General features: G+C 41.7%; 2 protein-coding genes and 1 non-coding gene across 9 annotated transcripts in view; 1 reads left to right on the top strand and 2 right to left on the bottom strand.

Annotated features, from left to right (window-relative positions):
* Positions 1-27,376, bottom strand: part of POLR2D (RNA polymerase II subunit D) — a 450,734-nt gene that overhangs the window by 111,141 nt on the left and 312,217 nt on the right. The window lies entirely within an intron of this gene.
* SAP130 (Sin3A associated protein 130) overlaps positions 1-27,376 on the bottom strand; it is an 81,121-nt gene that overhangs the window by 15,963 nt on the left and 37,782 nt on the right. For 3 of the 7 annotated variants that reach the window (XM_077766734.1, XM_077766739.1, XM_077766740.1), the window contains 6 exons: positions 25,131-25,433; positions 24,005-24,182; positions 17,612-17,716; positions 6,358-6,716; positions 2,808-3,056; positions 2,502-2,627 (listed from right to left, as the gene is read on the bottom strand). In XM_077766734.1, the coding sequence (XP_077622860.1) occupies positions 2,502-2,627; positions 2,808-3,056; positions 6,358-6,716; positions 17,612-17,716; positions 24,005-24,182; positions 25,131-25,433 (1,320 nt within the window). The remainder of the gene's footprint in view (positions 1-2,501; positions 2,628-2,807; positions 3,057-6,357; positions 6,717-17,611; positions 17,717-24,004; positions 24,183-25,130; positions 25,434-27,376) is intronic. The other 4 variants (XM_077766736.1, XM_077766735.1, XM_077766737.1 and 1 more) reach the window with 4 other exon arrangements.
* Positions 11,629-11,781, top strand: LOC144233751 (small nucleolar RNA SNORA62/SNORA6 family). The gene has a single exon (XR_013335750.1). It is a non-coding gene; the product is annotated as a small nucleolar RNA SNORA62/SNORA6 family (small nucleolar RNA).

The raw sequence follows: 27,376 nt of genomic DNA, 5'->3' as shown, positions 1-27,376 counted from the left end.
CTTAGGTCATGATCTCGTTGTTTGTGGGTTCGAGCCCTGCGTCGGGCTCTCTGCTGACTGCCAGCTCAGAGCCTGGAGCCTGTTTCAGAGTCTGTGTCTCCCTCTCTCTCTGACCCTCCCCTGCTCACGCTGTCTCTCTCTCTCCTAGAAAGAAATAAAAAATATTAAAAAAAATTTTTTTTAATGTTTATTTTGAGGGAGAAAGAATGTGAGTGGGGGAGGGGAAGAGAGAGAGGGAGACACAGAATCTGAAGCAGGCTCCAGGCTCTGAGCTGTCAGCACAGAGCCCGACGTAGGCCCTGAACTCACGAACTGTGAGATCATGACCTGGGCCAAAGTTGGCTGCTTAACCGACTGAGTCCCCCAGACGTCCTCCCTGTTGGCACCTCTGTAGTTGGTTCCCACATTTTCTGATGTGTTGTATATGTATTTATTTTCATTTTCATTCAGTTTATGTACTTTAAAAAATTTCCTTTGAGATGTCCTTTTATGACTGATTATTTAAAAGTGTCTTATTTAATTTCCATGGTTTGGAGATTTTTCTGTTAACTTTTCTGTTACTGGTTTCTAGTTTGAGTCCATTACGGGCACTCTGTAGGACTTCAATTCTTCAAATTTGGTAAAGTCTGTTGTATGATCCAGGATACGGTTTATCTTTATATGACCTGAGGGCCCCTGACAGAACATGTTCTGCTGCTGTTGGGAGTGTTTTCTACATGGCTGTCAGACGCTGTTGCTTTGTGGTATGGAGTTCTAGTTGGTTTTCTGTCAAGTAGTTTTACCAGTTGCTGAGAGCAGCATGTTGAAGTTCTAATTATTACTGCTCATTTGCCTATTTCTCCTTTCAGCTGTATTATTTGTATTTCATATATTCTGAAACTCTTGGATTTTGTTGCCTGCACATTTAAAAAAATTAGGATGTAGGGGTGCCTGGGTGGCTCAGTCGGTTAAGCATCCGACTTCGGCTCCGGTCATGATCTCACGTGAGGAGTTTGAGCCCCGTGTCGGGCTCTCTGCTGACAGCTCAGAGCCTGGAGCCTGCTTCAGATTCTGGGACTCCCTCTCTCTCTGCCTCTCCCCTGCTCATGCTCTGTCTCTCAAAAATGAATAAACCTTAAAATTACTTTTTAAAAAAATCAGGATGTAATGCCCTTTGTCTCTAATAATTTTCTTTCCCCTCAAATCTACATTATTTGACATTAACATAGCCACTCTTGGCTTTATTTTTGCATTGTATGTATATTTCCATCCTGTTACTATCCATCTACTTACGTTTTTGTATCTGAAGTGAGTTTCTTATAGACAGAATGTAGTTGGATCTTTTTTGTTCATCCCCTCTGCCAATCTATATTTTAATTGTTATGTTCAGACTGTTTATATTTAAGTTAATTATTGATATGTAAGACTAAGTCTGCCATGTTATTACATGCTGTTTGTTTCTAGTGTTGCTTATTCTCCTGTTTCTCTTTTTTTCCCTTCCTGCAAATTACCTGACCAATTTTTAGTATTCCATTTTGATTTTTTTATATGAACATGATTTTAAAGCTTGGGCAAAGTAGATCAATAAAGTTCAACTGTCAAGAGATCATCTGGATCAATATCTTCAGTGGTCAGATTACCTTTCCTGAGATAATTTTTGAAGAGCAAGTCCTAGAAAGTAGTAACGATCTTTCAGTATGGCTTAAAATGTTGCCAGGCAATACTTTACAGTATTTTCTTGCTATGACATGGAGTTTCTGTGGTGTGAAGAGATGTTTACTGGCCCATTTCCTGCTTCCACCAAAGGCCACCACTCTCTGGTATGCCTCTTTTCAGACCTCATGGTCCACGCATAAGGAAGAACTGCTGGACGGGCAGCCACCTGTGCAGTTTCCTTCAGAGACTAAACTATCAGAACCTTCACTCCTGCTCACACACATTAGAGTCAATACCATCTGACTCATCTTGAGGATTCAAGGAAACCATCAGCGACGTTTCCAAGTAGAATTTATTTGAGAGAATGGGAAATGTGATCAATTCTGAAAACTTAAAACTTCTCTGTGCCATGATTATATCTGAGATTAATGACACTTAAAGTCTACCAGTAGAGGTATTTGCAGATATTTGCAAGTAGTATTAGCTGTTTTTACTATATGTGGGTTTATAAAAATGTAATTCTCAAGTACGACAACAACAAAGCGTTTACTGAGGGCTTGCCCCAGACCATTTCAAGAGCTTTAAGTATTTTGAACAAAAGGTCCTTTGGCAAATAAACTTGCTGGGGCTTATAGTGTATGTTATCTCTTAGCATCCTACGGACTAACGTGGACTATGTCCAATAACAATGTGGTACAGCTTTTCCACAACTACCCTGGGTACTAAGGAGGTCACTGTGTCACCCCCTGGGTTTTTTGGAAACTAGAAAGCTGTAATTCTGTCTTTCTATTCTACTAGGATTACCATATAGGCAAGTGAGAGACCAATTTCGTGCATTCACAATGGAGGTTTCTGGAGAAACTAACCTTTGACCCGGACGTCACTGTATCGCTGAAAGTGGTGGTAGGCAGCTTTCCAGGGGTTCCGATAGTGACGGAGCAAAGTGATGGGCGGTCTCGGACGCACTGGGACATACCTCACACCTTCTTCGTCTGTTCAGAAAAGAAAAGGAAGACATTAAGTAATGTATTATATATTGTCAAGAAACCACAAGGTGTAACTTCAAGAAGTGATCCACAAGTGACATCTGATTGGGGGACAGCCTCAGGGACGGACTCCCGACTTAAGTGGGAAAGTGTCACGTGACAACAGTTAGCCCAGGTGACCATTACCAATGTACTCCTTGGGCGGAGACTTGCGCTTCTCAGCCTTCACCAGAAGACTCTTGGCAGTGGACTTCTCGTCGTCAGTGCTATTTGTCTCCATCATATCCCCTTCTTCCGTAGAAATCACATGCTGCTGCTTTCGAGGCTTTTTCCTTGGAGAGGCACCAGGTGGTAGGTCACTTGTAGGCATGGACAGGTTGTTAGCCAACAGCGCGAGAGATGGAGACACAGTGCTGGTCGCCAGGGGAGGAACTGCTGTCATGGGAATAAGAGCACATCCATGTGTGAGAACCCACACATAATGGGAAGCTTCACTAGATTTCCAACCACTGAGAACGGTTAGGACAGAAAAGAGAAGGGACATTTATTGAGTCTTCCTACGTGCCAGGTAGTGTGCTAAGCACTCTACTGTGGCAGAGGATGCCAGGGGCTTCCCCATACACCATGGCTTCACCATCCTTAAATGAGGAGCCCTACACTTGTAGACGGGTGCTCTGCCACTCAGCTTAAAGACTAATTACTAGCTGTGTAGCCATATGAATGAAAATAGAAGTGTTTTGTAGTACTTTTTATAAGTTTCCGTAAAGGAAGGTGTGCCCTTCTACTCCTTGTCTTCTGTTACCCTGGAATACGACAGCTGGATTCCAGCAGCCATCCTGAATCAAAAGCACGGGGGTCCAACTAGGGGTGGTATGAGCCCGGCTGTCTAATGATGTTATGGTGTCCACCTACTATCCCCGGACAGTCCGACTGCACTGTCTTTGCTACGATACCACGTATGTTCCTCAGGGCTGGAATGCTCCTTTCCCAGGTATCTCAACAGCTGGCACTTCATCTTTTTAATGTCTCTAATTGAAGATTACTTCCTCAGTAAGGCCCTCCCTTTACACTCTTCTTAAATTCACAGCCCCAACGTTCCCTCACACAGCCATACCTCACTTTACTGTCCTTTGTAGATCCTGCCTATTTTGAAAACTGAAGGTCTGTGGCAACTCCGTGTCAAGCAAGTCTTCCCAACAGCATCTGCTTTGTGTCTATGTCACATTTTGATAATTCTCACAATATTTCACACTTTTTTATTATATTTGTTATGGTGATTGTGATCAGTGATTATGAGGCACTGAAAGCTCAGATGATGGTGAGTGTTTTTTAGCAATAAGGTATTTTTTTTTAAGTTTGTTTATTTAGAGAGAGGGAGGGAGGAGCAACAGCAGAGAGAGAGGGGGACAGAAGATCCCAAGTGGGCTCCGTGCTGACCGCAGGAAACCCCATGTGGGGCTCTGACTCACGAACGGTGAGATTATGACTGGAGTTGGATTCTTACACGACTGAGCTGTCCAGGCCCCCGGCAATAAAATATTTTTAAATTAATGTATGTACATTGTCTTTAAAGACATAATGCTATCACAGGGCTCCTGGATGGCTCAGCTGGCTAAATGTCTGACTCTTGATTTTGGCTTGGGCCATAATCTTGTGGTTTGTGGGATGGAGACCCATGTCAGGCTCTACACTGACAGTGTGGTCTCTGCACTGACTCTGCCCCTCCCCTGCTCGTGAGCACACTCTCTCTTAAATAAATAAACATAAAAAAAGGACCTAATGCTATTGGACGCTTACTGTATAAACATAACGTTTATATAAAATTCATTTGACTTGCTTTATTGTGGTATTCACTTAAAATTTTTATTTTTTTATTATTATTTTTTAAATGTTTATATTTGAGAGAGAGAGAGAGAGAGAGCCAGAGTGAGAGCGAGGGAGGGTCAGAGAGAGAGAGGGAGATACAGAATCTGAAGCAGGCTCCAGGCTCCAAGCTGTCAGCACAGAGCCTGACATGGGGCTCAAACCTATGAACTTTGAGATCATGACCTAAGCTGAAGTCTGATGCTTAACTGACTGAGCCACCCAGGTGTTCCTTATTATTTTTTTTTAATTAAAAAATTGTTTTAACATTTATTTCTTTGAGAGAATGTGCGTACAAGTGGGGGATGGACAGAGAGAGACAGAAGATCTGAAGCAGGCTACGTGCTGTGAGCACAAAGCCCAATGTGAGGCTTGAATTCACGAACTGTGAGCTCATAACCCGAGCCGAAATCAAGAGTCAACCGCTTAACCGACTTGAGCCGCCCAGGCGCCATGATATTCACTTTACTGCAATACTGGCTTTTTGTGGTGGTCTGGAAACGAACCCACAATTTCTCCAGCATGTCTGTATCTGTCACTGCTTTACATGACTGTTTTTCTCCCCTGCTAAAACGTAAGCTCCAGAGGATGGAGATGTATTGTTTTGTACAAGGACGTATGATCAGTACCTGCTGTAGAGCCCTACAATTTGAGGCAGGATTACTGTCAGTTTTCTAGTACACAGAGGTAAGAGGAACTATCCAAATTAAGAGAGAACAGTAAAATGGAAAATATTTCATTTCCCTCTCCTGGGTTAGCCATGGTATCTTTTAATGAGAGTACTGAGGGTAAATATGGGTAAGATAGTAGACGATTTCATGGTATAATAAATAAAAATAAACAGCAGGTTTAGTAACTGCAGACACAGCATCAGGGATGGTCTTTATGCCAACATGGTGAGAGGGCAATGCCCGGTAACTGGAGGGCAAAATGACTTGCCTCCCACTTGGGCTTTACAGCATTTTGTAGATTCTGTACATGAAATGTTATTTTTCTAGTCAGGGGAAGCAACATTCCTCAATAAATTATTAACAAATATACGGACAATCAGAAAACCTCCAAAGTGACCTGCATTTCACACATTGGAAATTCAGAGTCAAGGAGAGGGGGGAATGAAAGTAGCGAGTAAATTTTAAGATTTTACTAATCGTACTTGCAAACTTACAAGTTTATCAAGAGAGTATTTTCAACAACATAGACCTTACTTCACTGCATAATAAGGCAACAAAAATTGGCAGGGAATATATTGTTAAATAATTAGCACTTGGCTTGATCTTATCTTGACCCTGATTTTTTATTTTTATTTTTTTAATGCTATAAATGTTTATATTAAGAAAAAAGTTCAAATAAACAACACTGTGCCACAAGAAACTAGAAGAAAGAAACTTCTCTGAAATTTAGTAGAGGTAAGAAATAACAAAGAAAAATCTGGAAGAGATAAAATAGAGACCAGAATAAACAATAACATAACACTGAAAGTAATGAACAGTTTTTCCAAAAAATAAACAAAATTGGCAATGTTTTAACTACATTAAGGAAAAAAAGAGATTAAGACTCAGAAACCAAGATGAGAAATGGAAAACAAAATACAACAGATAACCACTGAAGCTATATTTAAGAGTATTCTTGGGGAAATGTTCATCCTTTCATGATTTTGTTGATGAAAGAAAATGAGTGCTAAAAGGGAAGTAAAAATGGGTTGTTTTCAAAAGAAGAGCAGTCTTCCCTTTTTTAAATGGAATGAGATGCAAACAGACAGAGCACCCCGAGGGATCAGGCTCTGCAGTGGAGGGTCCCAGGAGTCCGGCCCGTGGAGCGTCAAGAAAAGAGGAAGAAGCACGTGCCATCAAGAGAACTCTGGGAATGAACCTACCAGAGACCGGCCTCATGATGTCCATTGGTTCCACTTCTTCTTTAACTTTTATCTCAGGTACCGGAGGGCCCAGCACAGAGGAGAGATTGCCAGCCACAGCGGCTGATGGTGGAGGGGCGGCTGCAATGGTAGTGACAGGGGGAGTGACGGAGACCGCTCCGGGAATGGTCGAGAGGGCAACGGCTGGCTGTGACGGGGGGCTCGCAGCTGCGATCATGGTTGGGATGGTTGATGGAGGCTGCTGAGCCGTGGGAGGGACTGCAATGGTGGGCTGATCACTGCTTTGACTGGACACGGTCTCCATGGACACAGTGACCGGAGTGGCCATTGACACGTGGATTTCTGACTTAGGCTTGGCTCTGAAACACGAAAATGAAGATAATGTAGCAAACATCTCAGAGGATGGGTATTTGTTGCGTTTTTTTTGTACAATGCGCAGGACAACTTAGGCTCTATTAGCTTGATTCTAGACATTGAGCTTTAAGATAAGTTTTAAAGAAAATTCAAGCTTTAAAAATATCCCCTACTGGCCCCACCCCTACCAAATGTTATAAGCAGTGATAAACTTAACTTAGAAAATGGCATTTTAAAGAAATCACTTAAAGTCACATCGTCAAAAGTCAACGAACTTTTACTACATTAGTGTCTTTTTTCTCCCTCAGTTCTTTAATGTGTATGTTGCCTTACGAAGTTTTTTTTTTTTTTTTAAATCACAATCATACTCACTTTGTATGTAGTTTCTTGTATACCTATTTCTTATAGAAGAGGAAACTCACACACATGGTAATGATTCAAAAGAATGCAAATCAAAGATGATTTTCCTCCACTTCACACACCCTGCCCCTTACCCATAGGCGTCACTCTTATAACTTTCCTGCTTATTTTACCAGAATACTTAGGCATCTAAAGTCGCTATATATTTAATGTTTAAATCTGTACATCTAGGGCACCTGGGTGGTTCTGTCGGTGGTTCTGTCCGACTTTGGCTCAGGTCATGATCTTGAGGTCAGTGAGTTCAAGCCCTGTGTTAGACTCTGTGCTGCCAGCTTGGAGCCTGAAGCCTGCTTCAGATTCTGTGTCTCCCTCTCTCTCTCTGCCCCTCCCCTGCTCACACTCTGTTTCTCTTCCAAAAAATAAACGTTAAAAATTTTTAAAAATAAAAAATAAAATTGTCTCTCTTATTTTTTCAGTTTTATCAAAAGTAGTTACTCATGTCATTACAATTCTTCTCAAACATTGTTTTTTAAAGTAAAAAATATATTTTTAAAGATTTTATTTTTAACTAATCTCTACACCTAACATGGGGCTCGAACTCAGGATTGAGAGTCACATGCTCTACCAATAGAGCAACCAGGTGTCCCAGTAAAATATTTCATTTAATAGCTGTAAAGGTTTACCCACTTATAGTACTCATGCTTAAAATTCAGGATATGAAGAGAAACACTTTTTCAAGGTATGAAAAGTACCCCTCAAGTTCAAGGCCAAAAACAATTGGATTTCCATAGGCAAAAAATTCAACACCAAACCAAACCTCACACCATATACAAAAATAAACCCATATGGATCATAAATCTGAGTTTAAAATGTAAAACTATAAAAGTTTTATGAAAAATACAATCCCGTCCCCCCCCCCCCACCAAGGATTAGGTCAAGAGTTCTTAGACATACCAAAAACACGCCAAAGAAAAAAATGATATTGGGTTTTACCAAAGTAAAGACTTTAGCTTAAAAATTTTAAAGACTTCTGCTTTGCTAAAGACTATTTCAAGAGGTTGAAAAGACAAGGCACAGACTGAACAAAAATATTTGTGAAACACATTACATGGATTCCACTTATATGAGGTATGCAGAGTAGTCAAACTCACTGAAAAAAGGAAAGCAGAAGAGTGGCCCCCAGGGCTGGGAGGAGAGAAATTGGGAGTGGCTGGGTAACGGGCACTGAGTTGCAGTTCTGCACAGATCTGGAGAGGGCTGCACAAGAGTGAGAATATGTTTAACACCAATGGAACGTACACTCAAAAATGGTTAAGACAAACAAACCAAACACATTATCTACGATGAAAGAATTATATTCACCATGTATAAAGAACTCTATAAACTCAATACTAGGAAAACATACAGTTTCAACAGAAAATGGGCAAAAAGCATGAATAATGAACAGACACTTCACTAGAGAAAATATCCAGGAGGCAAACAGGCGCATGAAAAGATGATCAATACCATCAGCCACTAGAGTTCTGTGAATTGAAGCCCTGATGATATCCCACCACACCCCAATCAGAATGGTGAAAATAAAACATAAAAACTTCCTAATAGCAAGCACAGGAAAGGATGTGGATCAACTTGATCTACCAAAAACCTAGCACTAATAAAGGTGTTAAGCAAGGTTTTAGAATAAAAGGATCTCACATGTTGCAGGTGGGAATTTGAAATGGTATAGCCATCCTGCAAAACCAGTTTAGAAGTTCCTTATAAAATGAAAAATATATGGACCACGTAACTTAGCAACTGTACTCTTGGGATTTTTATCCCAGAGAAATAAGAATATATGTCTACCAAGAAAGTTGCACATGAATGTTCATAGGAGCTTTATTTCTAACAACCCCAAACCATGAACAACCCCAGCGAACTTCAATAAGCAAATGGGTAAACAAATTCTGGTATATCCATAAGATGGAACATTATTCTCCCTAAAAAGAAGAAACTACTGATAGATGCTACAATTTGGATGGAGCCTAAAAGTACTACATTGGGTGAAAATAAGCCAGCATCATTAGGTTACTGTATGAAAAAAAATACATATTACATATATATAGTATATATTTAATTTGAAATTCCATTTATTTATTTATTTTTGAGAGAGAGAGAGACAGAGACAGAGAGTGCGCATGGGGGAGGGGCAGAGAGAGAGGGAAAGAGAAAATGTCAAGCAGGCTCCGCATTGTCAGCACAGAGCCTGATGTGGAGCTTGAAACCAAAAACCATGAGATCACCACCTGAGCTGAAATCAAGAGTTGGATGGATTGGATTTCCATAGGCAAAAAACTCAGTCGGTTGCCTCAGTTGGTAGAGCATGCAACTCTTGATCTCAGGGTCATGAGTTTGAGCCCCATGTTGGGCAAAGAGATTACTTAAAAAAAAAGAAAAGAAAAGAAAATACAGCAGTTGGAAAAAAAGTGTATTTTAGCAGGCACAGGAAAGAATCAATAAGCTCAATCATAGGTCAATTGAGATTATCCAGTCTGATAAACTATAAAGAGAGGCGAGGCACGGGGGCACCTGGGTGGCTCAGTCGGTTAAGTGTCCCACTTTGGCTCAGGTCATGATCTTGCAGTTCATGAGTTCGAGCCCCATGTCATGCTCTGTGCTGACAGCTCAGAGCCTGGAGCCTGCTTCAGATTCTGTGTCTCCCTCTGCCCTCCCCTGCTCATGCTCTGTTTCTCTCTCAAAAATAAACAAACATTAAAAGAAACCTTAAAAAGGGGGAGGGTACACAGGAGGAAAAATAAACAGAGCCTCAGAGATCTTTGGGACAGCAATAACTGTACCAATATACACATAATGGGAGTCACAGAAGCAAAGGAGAGAATGGGGCAGAAAGAATATCTGAAGAAATAGTGCCAAAGACTCCCCAAATTTGATGAAAAACATCAATCTATCTAAAAGTTCAACCAACACAAGTAGGAAAAACTGAAAAAACCCATACCTAGACATAATCATAATTAAACTGTCAAAATGCATATTTAAATATATCAAACAAAATTTTAAAAACAATTATTATTTATTTATTTGAGAGAGAGAGACAGAGAGCAAGCAGGGGAGGGACAGAGAGAGAGGGAGACACAGAATCTGAAGCAGGCTCCAGGCTCTGAGCTGTCAGCACAGAACCCGACGTGGGGCTCGAACCCAAGAACTTTGAGATCATGACCTCAGCCGAAGCCAGATGCCTAACTGACTGAGCCACTCAGGCACCCCACAAAATTTTTGTTTTAGGTAGGCTCCACCCCCAAAGTGGGGCTTGAACTCGTGACCCTGAGATCAAGAGTCACATGCTCTACTAACTGAGCGAGTCAAGGCACCCCATAGGAAATTATTTAAACGTGAAATTCTGTACTTTGATTGCACTGAAAAAGGGAGTATATGGCAAAGTATTAAACCAGTTAAATCTAGCTGAATAATACTGTGTTCTCTATTTTGTTCTATATTTACAGGTTTTCATATTAAGAACTTCAAAAAAGAATTCTTTAAGATAAAGTTGAAGATATCACCTACAAAGAAAAGAGATTTTCAATTTAAACTCCCAGCCACTGTATTATTTAAGAGTGTATGTAGGAATTCTGTTTATGGAAAGACCTCCTAGACATACTTTTTCGTATTCTTCCTGCTAATAAGTATAGCTGAAAATCATGAGGATTACATATAAAACAAAATGGCTACTGAAAGATGAAGACAGACTGGCTAGGGCCCTCAGGACCAAAGGAATGACACAGCAGTGAGGTCCCTGGGTTTCCTTTCTGACTGTGCTCCAGACTGGGTCCCGGAGAGCCCCAATACAGAAATGTCAAAGGGCAAAGACAAAAGTCCCAAGAAAAGTGTGCTCAGAGAACCAAGGCAGGAGCAGCTGAGCAAGATGGGAAACTTCTAGTCAATAACTGCTCTCCCAGTGAAACACCAAGAAACAATTTTGGCCCCAATTCCCACGATCTCTGGCAAAGGCTGTGGAGAACCCAGACTTCCACACTTGCCAGGCTGTAATGAGGCAGCACGATTCTCTCTCCGTCATCTCACCACTGAAGTGGTGTCAAAAGAGGTCAAGCAGGGAACCTGGCCTTCAACTGTCCACTTGGCAGTAAGAAGGCAATGCTTTCCCTTCCCCAGCTGCGGTGTGTGGGAGGAGGGCTGCCAAAACATTAAGCTAGAAATAAACTCCAGGGTCTTCTAAGACCATAAAGGTCTAGGTCCAAACACAAAACACTCGTCTCACCATCTAACCAAGAGCCAGGAAAATCACAACAAGCAATGACAAATTCAAAAGACAAAAAACAAATTTAAAGGATGAAAAAACAGAAAAAACCCAACAAAGAAATCAAAGTTATAAAAAGAACCAAATGTAAATTATAGAAGTGAGAAACAATAACTCACCAAACACACTCACTGGATGCTCTGAGTAGCAAAGTAGAGACAGAAATCAGTGGGGCTGAGGACAGATCAATATAATTTACCTACTCTCAACAACAGAGAGAAAGTAGACTTAGACTTAAGAGTGAGGGCCCTGCACACCGTTAGAGCTTGGAGTTGAGGCCACTGGCTGGCCAATGAACTCACAAGTGTGGGCAGTGTGCCACGTGAGGGGCAAGTCTTTCGCTAACACCACAGGGTCTCTGGCCCAGTGAGTGGAGTTTGATAGTAATTCTTGCTACAAATAAAAACAAAAAAGTGAGGACAGAAAGAGGACATTTCCTGATATGCAAAGGTCAAAAACTGACATCTTATGTACTGTTTCTCTGCTGCAAAAGAGATGCTGTAACAAATCAGAAAGTAAGCCAAGAAAAAAGGAAGCATCTGGGAACCAGGGATGAGCTGAAGGGAATTAAGACCATGAAGGACAAAGGAAACACAAGGGAGAAGAGCTGGGCACCGAGTCCACTCAGCAACCAGTGCAGACTGGAGTAGGTGGGAGCAGGGCTTTAGGAGGGAGGGATGTAACCTAGAAAACAATGGGATCAACAGAGATCTCATAGATCTGCCTGTATCTGGAGGATTTCTATAGGTCTGGGGGAGAGTCTGAGGAATTAGTACTATGTGATTTGTTTTAAAATTCAATTTTTAAATTTACAGCTTTCAGGTTTATTTCCAAATCTGTTTTAGATTTTTTATAATAGTTTTATCTCCCTTAATCTTTTGGCTTTGAATTGGTAATATATTTACGTTTCACATTTTTTTCTTTTTTGAGCTTTATGCCCAATGTAGGGCTTGAACTCACAGCCCTAAGATTAAGAGTCGCATGCTCTGGTGACCAAGCCAGCCAGATGCCCCAGTAATACATTCACGTTTCAAAAGATGTACTGAGAACTCTTGCTCCCTCCCTCAAACCCCCACTATCTCCACACACCAGCACTCTATTGCAGTATCTCACTGAATCTAAGCCGCCAGTCATCATACACCAATGCTGTGTGTACCACTTAAAAATGAATAACGATGATATTAACGCACCCTTACTTTTAAGTCACATACTGGTTTCTGAGATGTTGGCATGTACATCTTTGATCTTGTATCATAGTATATTTTGTATGGTGTTCGTTTTCTATTTATTTCTTTTAAAATCTGTGCTTTTTTTCCATATCTGTCCTCTATGTCTACACTGTTTTCTATTGTAATTTTACCTTCATTCTGTGGTTTCTTCTAGATCTTTATCGAGTTCTGTCCCTTCACATGTCATCCCTTTATGTTCTGTCATTTAGTCTGCATTCATCTTTGTGAGTTTTCCTTCACTGAAGTGGTGCTGACTTCATTAAGTAATTTAAATTCACAGTCAGAATTTTAAAATAAGTTTCATCTGTCCCACTTTTCTGGTGTGTGTTCTTACCGAACAAATGAGTATATTTTGTTGCTCTTTTCCTCCTTTTTAATTTTAGTTATCTTCACATGAATATCCTCTTATTACTCATCAGTGAATGAGGTGGGCTATTCCTAAAGCAGCAATTTACATGAGATTCCTTTCACTTGGGCGTGGGAGTGTGGGGAGACTGCTCTGGTTTCAGCTAGCTATTTTCTCCGCCCAAATGCTCTCTTCTTTCAGGTGCCAGAGAAACAGACTGCCCACTCCAAGGAAGGCCATCTGGGTGCCTGCATGTGCGGGGCTCTACCACCACAACCTACCTTGGAACCATATTAAGTCCAGGAAAAACTGCAAATATCCCCTCCTCACCTAAGTTTCTGCACATACAGCTGCTTACAAGGAATGTACTTTTGTACTTCACAGATGCTTCAGGAACTGTATTTTCTTCCTACTAGAGCTTTAAAAGTAGCTCTAGTGCTACTTAAAAAACAAGTACTTGAAAAACAATGAAAGATAATGTATTCAATTTCTTTTTAAAACAAATTTTTTTTTTAATGTTTTATTTGTTTCTGAGAGAGAGAGACAGCATGAGCAGGGGAGGGTCAGAGAGAGAGGGAGACACAGAATCTGAAACAGGTTCCAGGCTCTGAACTACCTGTCAGCACAGAGCCTGACAAGGGGCTTGAACCCACGAACTGAACCGTGAGATCATGACCTGAGCCAAAGTCGGATGGTTAAGGACTGAGCCACCCAGGCACCCCAAATGTATTCAATTTCTAAAATTCAGTATCTAATGTTGGCAACAATGTGGAGAAAATGGGAACACTTTTCATGAGGATATAAATAGGCAGAGTGATTGGAAATTAGAGTTTAAACTCCACATTTAATTTGACCCAGTAACGCTACTTCCAGAAATATATTCCAGAGAAATGTTTGCAAAGGGGCTCAATGATAAAGATTCACTATACCATTTATTACAGTGATGAATGGAAATAATTTAAGTGTTCAGTAATGGAGGACTAATTATGGCACCAACACATCTGGGAACATCACATAGTAAAGGAGTAGGAATACAGTTTCCTTTTCCGGTTTTTCATTTTTCTGATCTCCCAAGATGACGTGTCTGAACACGTGGTCTCTGTACCATGTCTGTTCTCTGTACTCACTGTCGACGGGATCTATTCCATTCTCAAGGTGTTAAAAACGTTTATCTGCCAAAACTTAATCACTGGCATAGACTTCTATCTTCAATTCTAGAATGGTATGTACCTCCAAATTTTACTTTATTTAAAAAAATTTTTAAATGTTTTTTTATTTTGAGAGAGAGAGAGAGAAGGAGCATGAGTAAGGGAGGGGGAGACAGAGAGAGAGAGAGAGAGAGAGAGAGGCTGAATCCGAAGCAGATTCTGTGCTGAGCTGTCAGCACAGAGCCTAACGTGGTACTTGAACTCACAAACTGCGAGATCATGACCTGAGCCAAAGTTGGACGCTCAACTAACTGAGCCACTCAGGTGCTCTTGTACTTCAGAAGTTTCTATCCAACTATACACTTGACATCTCCACCTGGCTGTGTCTAACCACCTGGAGATCTCAAAAGTAAAATATTTAAAACTCTTAAATGTTTTTCTCATTCCCACATGCTTCCTTACTTCAGAAAGAATAATTCCTTTGCAGTTGCTCAGGCAAAACCTCCTGGCTACCCTCGACTTCTCCCTTTCTGTCATGAAATTCTGTCAGCTGTACCTTCAGGATGTAACCAGAATCTGAACTCTTTTTAAGATTTTAGTAGCTCGATAGTGGTCCACGCCTCTGCGACAGTCTACGGCTTCATTATCTCTCACTTTGGTCTCCCTGCTTCCACTCCTGCTTCCTTGCAGCTGATTCCCAGCACAGTAGCCAGAGCAATCCTTTTAAAAAGAAGTCAAATCATGTCCCTCCTATGCCTTAGGCCTCTGGTGGCTCTCCGTCTTACCCAGAATGAAATCCAAGGGACTCTGAATGATCCACAAAGCCCTACATCATCTGGCCCTCAGTTATATCTCTGAACCATGCTGTGCAACTCTCCTCTTGTTCTAGGCCTGTTTCTCTTGCTGTTCCTTGTGTATTCCTATCATACAGATAGTCCTGACTTTGTGCAATGTGTGAATTCTACCTTTAAGTATATATGTATGTAACTACATTATACCAGCCTCCCACCAATGCAGCTCAAATTTGAGTGACCACTCACTATAATATTAACTGTAAGCAGTTGCATAAACTTCAGGCAATTTTATGCAAGCTTTGGTGCTACCTCTTCAGTCTGCAAATCAGTATGTAACTAACAGACGTGCACCAGGATACGTGACCAATCACATCACTTCCTTCAAAGTATGTCCATGACTGGTTACTGCACATCTGTTACTCAGTTTATGCTGACAGTGCAGTGTGGAGCTATGCAGTCTCTTGTTTCCTGGTGGCAGACCCAGGTGAAATTTTTACAATAATGGATGTCAGAGAGCAAACACTGACCAACATGGATAAAACTGCAGGAAAAAAACAGTAATTCTGAAAGTAAAATTGGATGTGATTAGAAGATTTGAAACTGGTAGGGCACCTGGGTGGCTCAGTCGGTTAAGTGTCTGACTCTTGGTTTCGGCCCAGATCATGATTTCACAGTTTCGTGAGTTCGAGCCCCGCACTGGGCTCTGGGCTGGTGGTGCAAAGCCTGCTTGGAATTCTCTCCCTCTCTCTCCCTCACTCTCTGCCTCTCCCTTGCTCATGCTGCCTCTGTCTCTTTCAAAATAAATAAATAATGTTAAAAAAGAAAAAGAGATTTGAAACTGGCAACAGCAAAGAGAAGACAGGACGAGTCCTAGGCATTTATGAAGATACGGTATGGACCACACAGACTCCAATGAATACAAAGACGGCAAAGTCGCTTATCATCTTTTAGTTTAAATTGCACTAAGAACAGAAAGCCACTGTGGGAACATGTAGTACTGACTTCTACTTTGGACTGAGAACTATTCAATCAATCCCATTCAGGCCAAAGTGGTAAAGTTAGCTGCCACACTGAAATAAAAAGGCTAATAACAAGGAGAATGGAAAAAACCCAAAAAAACCTAAAGTAAACAACAAGTCCTTTTCTGGCCAATAAAGGCTGATTTGTTTCAAAGTTAAGTAATTAATGAACCGTAACTTAATGAATTAATGGTAAGCTATCGAGTGTGGCACAGGTAAAAGATTCTGCTTTGAAACGTGCACCTGTATTGCATGCATTAGTTATGGCACAGGGTTTTGATGAAAAGGATGAAGTTGTCCCTAGAAGTGATGCTGGCAAAAAATTTCACATTAAACGAACTCTTGAGGATAATCTGCCAGCACTGAACAGACACAGGACAGGATGACAGAGGCAGACTGAAACGTAGAAAGGAGTAGGGCAGTTCACCAGGCAGGAAGGACTGGGGCTCCGTGTCAAGTTCTACAACGTGGAGGCGGCAAGCACTGTCCCAACTACTCCCGATGAGTTTTTAGAAAGAATAAAACACTTTAGTTCTCAATGTTCCTCATGTTTAAATTCCACTGTACCAAGTAAGTATTAGTTTTAGTACTTTTTTCACTTCCTTATATATAACTGACAATAAGAGAGTTCTGAGTATTGTCACAATGTTTTTAAAGATTCTAGATAAGTACAACCCTGCCCCCTACAATTACGGTAATTTTCACAGCTTCCCCTTGGTTATTTTTACTTTTCTGCACTAACGTGCAAAGCAAGGACCGCGTGTCTTCCCATAGCAAAGTCCTGGACCCGCTCTCTGCTCTGCCCAGCGCAGGTGGGCAGCAGGGAGCCTGGGGCCGCTCCTTCATGCTCTTCGACCTCTGCTCGGAGAAGGCTTTCTGGACAGCATCAACTCTTCCCCCCATCGCTTTACATTCCCTTCGCCCTGCCTCTTATTTCTTCATGTATTTGTTTCTCTGCACCCACTAGAAAATAAGCTTACTGGACACTTTGTCTTAGTCACTCTTCTATATTCCCAGATTCTAAAACGGAATGTGGCACATACAAGACATTCATAATTTTCTTCCTGAATGAAGTTTTATGAAGTAGATTCCAATACGTTAACATGGCAAGCTATTGCTGACAGTAGTAAAAATGGCAAGATACAGAACACTCTAATCAGCAAGATCTTGTTTTTAAAACTCAACCTATCTACCCGTGTACATAGAGAAAAGATGTGGAAAGATACTTAATACTCTTACCAATCAATATTACTCCAGCTAGTGGGACTGGCAAGGTGGGTGGAGAATGGGACAATGATTTTAACTTTATATTTTAAATATTTTTACATTGCCTCTCTCTTTCCCAAAACAGTTTACTGGTGGAATTAAGTACAAAGAAAGCAGCATGTATTAGCTACTGACACGATAACCATTTTTGACAGCAATAATAGTTGGGTGAGGCAGGCTCTGTTGTAAATGCTTTAAATGCATCATCTCATTTAAACACACAAGAATCCTATGAAGCAGATGTTACAAGAATGGCTACTTCATAAATAAGAATCAGAGAGGCTGAGAAATATGTCCATGTAACATAGCTAGAATGTGGATATAAAAAGATGCACACAGGCAAATTATGTAAAATTCGTCACGTGTTAAACTCTTTCCTCCTCAATTACGTGCGCTTGGAACCAAGAGCGGTAACATTTATGTGCTCACCCCGCAGGCCTAGGTGACCCGGATGTACTCCGCATAGAGCTCTCCACTCGAGGGCTGGCCACTTCAGGAGGCTGAGGAGGAATGAGCGTTTTCCGAACTGCCATTCTGAAAGAGACCAGACAAACCCAGAAAACAACAGTCCAAGGGCATTAAAGGATAAGAAGTAAATATTTGCTAAGTCTAACTATGATACAATAAAAACACTATATTCACTAGGTATGTTTTAAAATGGAATTTAAAAATTTATCAAAATAATATAGATACATTATTGAAAATGCCAAATTATACTAAAACACTTTTAACAAAATACAGGCCCCTCCATCCCTCCCCATGTCCTGCCTGTCTCTCTCCAGGAAGCAACCACAGTGACTCTCTTAGCTGCTGTTTCGACCACCCACATCTCCTTTCTACTTATTATCAAACTTGAAATCCGTGTTAAGTGTTCACAAACATTGTCATGTTGACGTGTTTATATCGACCTGAGAAAAAGTTCCTGGAAGTCAAGTGAAAAAAGGTGACCAAGTTAGTGTCAACTGTGCCATGCAGTAGAGGGCACGTACGGCTCAGACTGAGAACCAGCGGGCTCAGCACTGTGGAAGCTGTGTGACACGTGCAGTTTTGGCGGAGTGGTGGAAAATGCTAGATGAGAGTGGGGGCCGAGAGAAAATGGCTAGAACCATAACATACCATTTTGCAAAGCCTGATTAATGGGTCCAGAGAGGGATCATCAGGTCTGCTAATATCTCAAAAACGGGGACTTCCACACACTTTAATTAATAAAGCGGTCTTGCAAAAAAACCAAAACCAAAACCAAAACCAAAACCAAACAAAAAAACCTTTTCAAGCTTTAGGTTCAAGTAACCAGAGAAAATATGGAGGGAACATGAAGAGCAAAACTACACTACAGGGGTAGTGGGCTAAATTGGTATCTAAGTTCTAATCCTATATCCGTGAATGTAAAAACAATAGTCTTTGTGAATGTAATTAAGCTAGAGATCTCAAGGTAAGATCCTTCTGGTGTTAGGGTAGACCCTAAATCCAATGACTGGTATCCTTATCACAGAAAGGAGAGAGATTTGAGACACAGTGATGCAGGAAAGGCCATGTGATACGGAAGCAGAGATTGGTGTGATATACCCATGGGCCCAAGGATTGCCAACAGTCACCAGAAGCTGGAAAGGAGGCATGGAATGGATTCTCCCAAGGTGCATCCAGAAGGCAACAACCCTGCCGACATCCTGATTTTAGACTTGTAGCCATCAGAACTGTGAGGACAAATTTTTTAATAAGATTTTATTTTACTTTATTTTTTTTGTGAGAGAGAGACAAAGAGTGGGGTTTGAACTCACCCAAAGTGAGGCTAGAGCTTACCTAATGTGGGCCTTGAATTCACCAACCGTGAGATCATGACCTGGGCTGAAGTCAGATGCTTAACGACTGAACTACCCAGGCGCCCTAAAAGATTTTATTTTTAACCCATCTCTACACTCAACACGGGGCTCGAACTCACAACCCGGAGATCAAGAGCTGCACGCTTCACTGACTGAGCCAGCCAGGCACCTCTGTGAGTATAAATTTCTGCTGTTTTAAGCCACCAGATTTGTAGTAATTTGTTAGAGCAATTCCAAGAAGCTAATAAAAAGGAGATGTAATTGATGAAACCCTGGGAAAGACAGGGAGGGAGAGGAAAAAGTTTACAGGACAAAAGACCAAGTTTCTTCAACAAATAAATCGCAAGGAAAAAAGAGATGAAGGAAATCTATATATGGAAGAGCCTTAGATGACATGTCAACTACACACAATGTGGGCACTTTATCAGAATACTGATTCAAATAAGCTAAACAAGACAAAAAAGTTGTGACATCTGAGATCCCTAGAAATTTGAACTAGATATTCGATGATATTAAGAGGTTATATTTTTTAATAAGTATCTCTCAATAAACGCATGCTGAAATGTATACGAATGAAATGATGTACTCTTTAGGATTTGCTTCAAAATAATAGGTAGAAGGGGGTGGGTAGGCATCTAGCTTAAACACAATCGGCCATGAGGTGATAAACTGATAACTGAAATTGAATGATGGATCTAACATTCACATGTTCAAAATTTTATTATGTTTAAAGTTTTCCATAATAAACAGTAAGAAATAAGACCAATTCTCCTAACTACCCCCAGAAAGCCAAGAAAACAGTTAAATATAATGAGATACAGCACTCCACATCCACAGACTAACCAAACGTAAAGAGCATCAGTAACAAGCGCTGGTGATGATGAATGTGATTGACACCCCCCGCACCCCCATGCTTGGAGGGCATGCAGGGACCTAGCAGAGTTGCACATAAGCACAGCTGACCACCCAGCCAATCCCCTCCTAGGTACATAACCAATGCACTTACCTATGTATCCACAGTCATGCACAACAATGTTCAAGATTACGTTATGGCCCCAAACTGGAAACAACCCAAATCTCCATGGATAAACTATGGTACTGTTATACAATGGCATTTCATACAGCAATAAAAAAGATTACAATCACAAACAATAATGTGGATGAACTACACTAAACAAAGGGAAGGAAGATGGACTTGTACAAAAACATGTAAAATGATTCAACACAAGTTCCAAAAGAGGCAAAGCAAATCAACAAGGTCAAAAGATAAACTGCTGAGTCACCTTTGGGAAAAAGTATTGGTAATATTCTGTTTTTTGCCTGGATACTGGTTGTTTGTTGTGTTTACTCAGTGCTACGTTACCCCATACATGCGTTATCTGTGCAGTTTTCTATACTTTAGTGAGAACATGGAGAAAGAAACTGGAAGAAAAAATGGAGTTAGCAGATTCCTTTATGTTCTTTGCAAATAGTAGCAAAAAACCCCCATAAAAGTGTATTTTTGCTTTCTCTGTGAAGGAAACACCAGCGAGAAAGCACTGATAAAGCAGGCAAGAGGGAGAAGAGCTACAGCACTGTTCTCAGCAGGCTGGAAAGGTGAAGGTCAGCAGTTCTGGAGTGAAGGGCTGAGAGTCCATCCATAGTAACAGATGAGATGAGTAGACAGGAGATAGAAAGCTAGAGTTTATCAAGTTCTCTTCTGGGTGTTTCCATTTTTATCAAACAAGTAAGGATCAAGTTCATTAGCTGGTGTGAACATGAGAGAGGAGGTGTGGGAGTTCTGAGAAGAACAGGGAACAACTTTCCAGGAGTGTGGTAAAGACAGCACTCTGTGCTGGTCTCCTGTGAGATCCTAGTGGAGCTCAAGAAGACTGGTCAACATGGTTCTTGCCCCACCACAATCTGCCGCACAAATTCAGTAGAAAGTTGGATTTGACTCTGGTTTTGACAAAGTGAAGAGGGGGGCAAGGAAGGAGGGGCCGTATGCAAGGAAGTGATCGCAGTGGACCCCAGAAGCTGAGTCAAGGAGAGGAGAGAAAGGTCATGAAAGGTGGAAGGCTCCTTGCTGGGTAGTGCTCACCACTGCTGCTGAGGTGTGGGACACCAGAGGATAGAAAAAAATGTCAAGGAAGGCTTGCACTTGCGGGTGGGTGTGGATGGATGGGCGAGGGCGGGGAGGCATTCAAGCAACTGGGAACCAGAAAGCTGGGAAATCATGTCCCACAGAATGATGGCCAGATGCTAGGTAACTTCTGAAGGACATAGAATCACATCCCCAAATCAAACCAGAATCTGATCAAGCCTCTCGAGCTGCCCTGACCAACAAGGCAGCCTCTGGCCATATGGGGCTACTAAGTACTTGAATGGTGGGCAAGTGTAACCAGGAGCAAAATTTGTTAACGGTATTTCATTTACATAATTTAAATGAATTTAAAACCGATATTTGACTCAGTTATTAGAAAACTTTTCAGTGTGCCTGGAATGACTTGGCTACTTTTCAAGTGCATATTTTATGAAATCTGAATACAAACCGAGTGTTTTCCAAGAGGAATGGCCTGAAAGTTGGCAGTGAGGCACCAAGTGGGCCTGGAGCCCAGCACCAGGTCCAGGGACAGGAGGATGGGAGGAAAGACAGCCACTGCTTGGGGAAAGTCAGGAGTCCAGATGCTGAGGAAGCATCAGGTGCCATTTAAAAAAGGCAGGCACACTCAAAGAGGAAGGAATGCTGATGACGACACCCTCAACTGCGGGGCACGGCACAAAGGTCACAGGGAGGTGGCCATGTGGAGGAGAAGGGGCCAGCTCTTTTTGTCTCCAGGGTTGTGAAATTTCAAGAAGTGTATCTCAGTACCGGTTTATTTACACACACTGCATCTACCTGTGCTGGGCACGTTGTGGTTTTCTCAATCAGGAAACTCATGCCCTTCAGGTTTGGAAATCTTCTATGAGCTGTTTTTAAGTGATCTTCCTCCTTTTCTCTGATCTCTAACTGAAACAGCATTACTTGGAGGTGGGATCTCCTGAGCTGGTTTTTTATTTTGTCTTTCCTCTTCTATGTTCTATCTTATTTTTCAATCTACTTCTGAGAGATTTCCTCAACTGTATTTTTTCAAAGTTTTTTTTTTTTTTTTTTTAAGTTTATTTTGAGAGAGAGAACAGGGGAAGGGGAGGGCAGAGAGAGAGGGAGGGACAGAATTCCAAGCAGGCTCTGCATGTCAGCAGAGCTGGACGCAGGGCTCAAACTCACAAACCATGAATGAGATCACAGCCTGAGCCGAAGTCAGATGCTTAAGTGACTGAACCACCCAGGTGCCCCTCTATTTTTTTTTTCAATGCAAGGCTTGAACTCACAACCCTGAGATCAAGACCTGAACTGAGATCAAGTCAGACCCTTAACCGACTGAGCCACCCAGGAGCCTCTACTCAATTATATTTTTCAACCCCTCTGAGTCTGATTTTTGCTCTTGCAGTTTAAATTTCAGGACACACTCTTTTGTTCTCCAAATGTTCCTTTTGGACAGCACTGTCTTCCTATAGCACAGATACATCTTTTTTGTCCTTTGAAGAGAGCATTCAGTTTTGGTCTGTACTTGCTGTTACTTTTGGTTGTTGTTCTCCTGGCCTTGCCTCTCTCTGCATGTTCCAAGCTGCATTTTTCAGTATGTCTGTCTAGTGGTTTGTCAGAAGGCCCCTCGGACACCTGCTTGGTTGTGTGTTCATGATTAGGAACGGGGGACTGATGCTGGCTGGAAGCTCTGAGTTCAAGGAAGAACTTGCCTACTTTAAATTTCACTTATAGGGGAATGTGATTCCTGATCTTACGAACCCCCTAGTGCTGAGATCTTTGCAACTTCCCCCTTGGGCTGGACAAGCACAGAAAGAAAGTGCAGTCAACAACTCACTTTTTGTCAACAGCGTTCAGCTGCCGGGTTCCGCCAGCTAAAAGGGAGAAGGGGACTGGTAGGTCTCAGCACTCCGCAAACCTGTTTCTGGTAGAATACTCCTGGCTCCACTCAGTGAACCATCTGCAGATTTAACCCTCCAGGTGCGTGCTGAGGTTGGGAGGGGCAGTGAACTCCAAAGTGTGGGTAAGGCTCTGACCCTCTCAATCGCATTTCAACTCAGCTTCTCCTATTCAACCCAGCCTTCTATTCTCTCCTCATCCTTATGTGCTTATGACTTTTTAGAAAGTCTGTTTGCTAAAAGTCCTATAGGGTTTTGTGGGGATAAGAAATTCAGAAGTACGTATATTCAATTTGCCATGTTAAGTACAAGCTTTGCCCTGCATTTTCATTGATAAGGCTCCTTTGCCACAGACTGACTTACCCTTAAAAAAGACTCTGGTCCAGGCAAAGCCCTGCATGACTGGAGACCCTGTCTGGACCTAGTAGCTTATGTTCCCACTATGCTTGAACCCTTATAATCTTCTATTGACACACATCAGCCCAGTGCAGCCACACAGGAGCACTGCTCTGGGAAGTGTGACCGCCCGTCTCCCGCCTCCCAAGTTTTCAAGCTCCGTTTCAGAGCACAACACACACCTTCCTGTCCATCACCTACCAACTCGGTTCTAAGGCAACACTGTCCACTTCTGCCACTGAAGAGGCTTCTTACCTAATAGCTGGGAAACTGCTTGCCCTGAATAACAATTCATACTGGCTGAGGAGGAAAACACATACACAGTACACACTGATGTGCCTACCTGGACAAGTCTAGGGAGTCCAGGATTAAACTCCACAAAATAGACAGAACTCCTAAAGGAGTATGCAATGGCTGCTGATAAACTGGCCCACACAGACTCATGGATTCTCCCTGGCCTACAGTCTGAGCTTGGCAAAGCTCTACTGAACAAGCCTGTGGGGAGGCTATTTTAAAACAGATTAAAAAAACTCACAGAAGAGGAGAGATTTAGAGTTTCCTACCAGCACCACAGAGAGCCTAATGTTTCTACTAATTATACCCAGAACTAGAGGTGTCGTGTAGCACTACTGGGTCCACCTACCCATCCGTGGCGGGCTTCTTCCGGAGGATACTTGGCCGGGGGGACGAGCCCTGGGCCGGAGCGTTGGTGCTGGCGCTCTGGCTGTGGGTCTGCACCACAGTAGTTGCTGCTGGAGCGGCGCTGAATGGACTGCTAATAGGGTTGGCTACGATCGTGGCTCCATCCGCCAGAACCACTGCTGGAGGGCAGGGAGGGCGCAGGAGAGAACGAAGAAAGGGGGAAAATAAACATTACTAACATGTCACATAAGACGAAAACAATCAGGCCACCAGAATTAGAGTACCCGTTGTCATTACTGTCTGATTTCAAGAAGGTAAGGTTTAGAGCATAAGCATTCATCTACCTAAAAGCAGATGGCAAAGTGGGAGGTTACTAAGTCTATTGATGCTCAGTTAGTAACCACTTCTCTTTGCTTCGGACTCAGAATTACTAATAAATCAGATAAAATACATAAAAAGTACCTAGTCAACTTCAAAAAACAGTCTCCTACAGTTCTTGTGAAATACCATCACCTCTCAATCCCTAAAAATGATACCGACATTCCAGTCTGCCTTAATTTTACAGCTCTGCACACAACTCTGAAGAGCGAGCTGAATGAGAACACTGTAGTAAGGTGAACTGGTTCTCTCAACTTTACCGACTGCTTCCTACCAAGTGCCAAGTGCATATTAGCCTGTTTACTTACATAATTTCTAATGTTTACAATGACCCTGACAGATAAGTTCTAGGCAACTCATGTTATAAGGAGGAAACTGAGGCAAAGAAAAATTACTTGAGGCCACCAAGCCAGCAAGCGGCAAAACCGGGATTTTAAACAATTTTTCTTAAAGTTTATTTTTTTTGAGAGAGAGGAAAGGAGGGAAGGGGAGAGAAAGAGATCAAGATCAAGATCAAGTGGGGGAGGGGCAAAGGGAGAGAGGGAGACAGAATCTCAACCCAGCTCCACGCTGTCAGCACAGAACCTGACGCAGGATTCGAACTTACAAACCGCGAGATCATGACCTAGGCTGAAACCAAGAGTTGGACGCTTAACCGACTGAGCCATCCAGGTGCCCCAGAACCAGGATTTTAAACCCAGTATATCTCTTTCTTCCACACCAACTTCCCTGCAATAAACTCAAGTTACCTGAGGTCTTCCCTTCAGGCTGAGGCTGCTGAGTGCCCATTGGTGCAGGCTGGAGTCCCTGTGTGCTGATTGGGGTGGCTGAATGAATTCCCTGTGTGCCCATTGGTGCTGGCTGTATTCCTGGAGTCCCAATGGGGGCTGGCTGTATCCCCTGTGTACTGATAGGTGCTGGCTGGATCCCTTGGAGATGTCGAGCATGGGAAGCATCCACTGTCATCAACTGCATGGGGTTTAGGTGGACCGTGGATGCCACCCCAACGCCAGTCTGGGCTGTGATGGCAGAGTTTGGAGCCTGAGCAGAAACTGCAAATGAGATAGAAAGTGACTATAAGAATGTTAGCTCTGATTAGACATAGTCCACATAAAGAGAAAAACAATGAAATGAAAACAGAATTTTCCACTGTAAAAGTTCTAAATCCTCAGGTTTTTTTTGAAGTCTATTTATTTATTTTGAGAGAGCAAGAGCGAATGATAGAGGGCCAGAGAGAGGGAGAGAATCCCAAGCAGGCTTTGTGCTGTTGGTACCAGAGACCATTAGGGGGCATGATCCCACAAATCCTGAGATCATGACCTAAGCCTAAATCAAGAGTCAGATGTTTAACTGACTGAGCCATTCAGACCCTCCTAATTTTTTTTTTAGCACTATATAAAGCTCTACATATGAGTTTTTCCCCTGATTTCCTATCAATATGAATTGATATGCTCTTGCTGCGGATTACTACTAGAAATAGCATTAAATCCATTAAATTCCAAATGTGAGCCAGGGAACTATGCTAAATAATTAAAATAAACCTTATGAAATACACCTGTAGCTCCCAGGGTCAAGAATCTTTGCTTTAATTGACAGAACCACCATCAGAGGCATTTCTGATATACAGTAGTTATCAATTTTAAATTCCATATATCCACTGAAGAAAGAAAACAAGCAAGTTTCATTTTTTTCTATCATGTATAATAAAAAGAAACTCAATAACATAAAAATGAAAACAACAGCATTCCTAAGAAGCCACAAAGAAGGGATTTTTCACTTTTTATGGAAAGAAAAAGAGAAAAGATGTTTCTTCTATGGGGTGCCTGGGTGGTTCATTGTTGAGATCCGACTCTTGATTTTGGCTCAGGTCATGATCTCATGGTTCATGAGTTCAAGCCCCACACTGGACAGCACAGAGCCTGCCTGGGATTCTCTCTCTCCCTCTCTCTGCCCCTCCCTTCCATGCACCGCACGCATGTGCCCGCTCTCTCTCAAAATAAATAAACATTAAAAAAAGATGTTTCTTCTCAGTCATCAAAACAATCCAGAAAAAAATACATGTACCCTGTGTTCACTGAAACATTATTTACAATAGCCAAGATACAGAAACAACCCTAAGGGTCCACTGACAGATAACTGGGTAAAGAAAATATGATACCTGTATCTACACACACACACGCACATGAGTACTATTTAGCCTTAAAAAGGAATGAAATCTTGCCATCTGCAACAACATGGGTGGACTCTGAGGGTATTAAGCTAAGTGAAGTAAGGCAGACAAAAACAGAAAAAAAACCTTATGATGTCATTTATACGTGCAGTCTAAAAACAAACTAAACCAAGTTCAGAGATACGAAGAACAGAGGGGGGTGGTTGCCATAGGCAGGGGATGTGGGGTTGGAGATATGCGTGAAGGAAACTAAGGCACAAACATCCAGTTATAAAATAAGTAAGTCACAGGGATGTAATGTACAGCATGGTAACTATAGCCAATACTATGTTGTACATTTGAGAGTTATAGATGTTTAAGCTCTCCTCACAAGAAACAATTTGTAATTATATGAGGTGATGGATGTTAACTAGGCTTATTATGTTGATCATTTCATAACATACACAAATATCAAGTCATCTCACTGCACACCTGAAACGAAAATAATGTCATGTCAATTACACACCCATTATAAAAAAGGAAAATGTAATTTAATTTCTATAAACCACAGAGTTGTTAAAAAGAGGTAAATTATTATTATGAATAGGAAAAATCACAGCAAAATGTTAGTACATGTAAATTTATAATCATTGCTAGACTGCAATTCTTCCCTTGGTAAAAAAGAAAGAAAGAAGAAAAAAGAGAATCAACACCCATGAAATTATCAGTTTCTTCCTGAGAAGTGAGTGGACCTTTGCTGTTTCTGTTCAGTAACAGCTGTGGTCTGTTGCCTGAACATGCCATCCGGGCACCACCCTTTCAAGGTGCAATCCCATTCCACTCTTC

This window comes from Crocuta crocuta, unplaced genomic scaffold (genome assembly GCF_008692635.1).
Source record: "Crocuta crocuta isolate KB4526 unplaced genomic scaffold, BGI_CrCroc_1.0 scaffold5, whole genome shotgun sequence".
NCBI lineage: Eukaryota > Metazoa > Chordata > Mammalia > Carnivora > Hyaenidae > Crocuta > Crocuta crocuta.
This window is presented reverse-complemented; position numbering and strand designations above follow the sequence as displayed.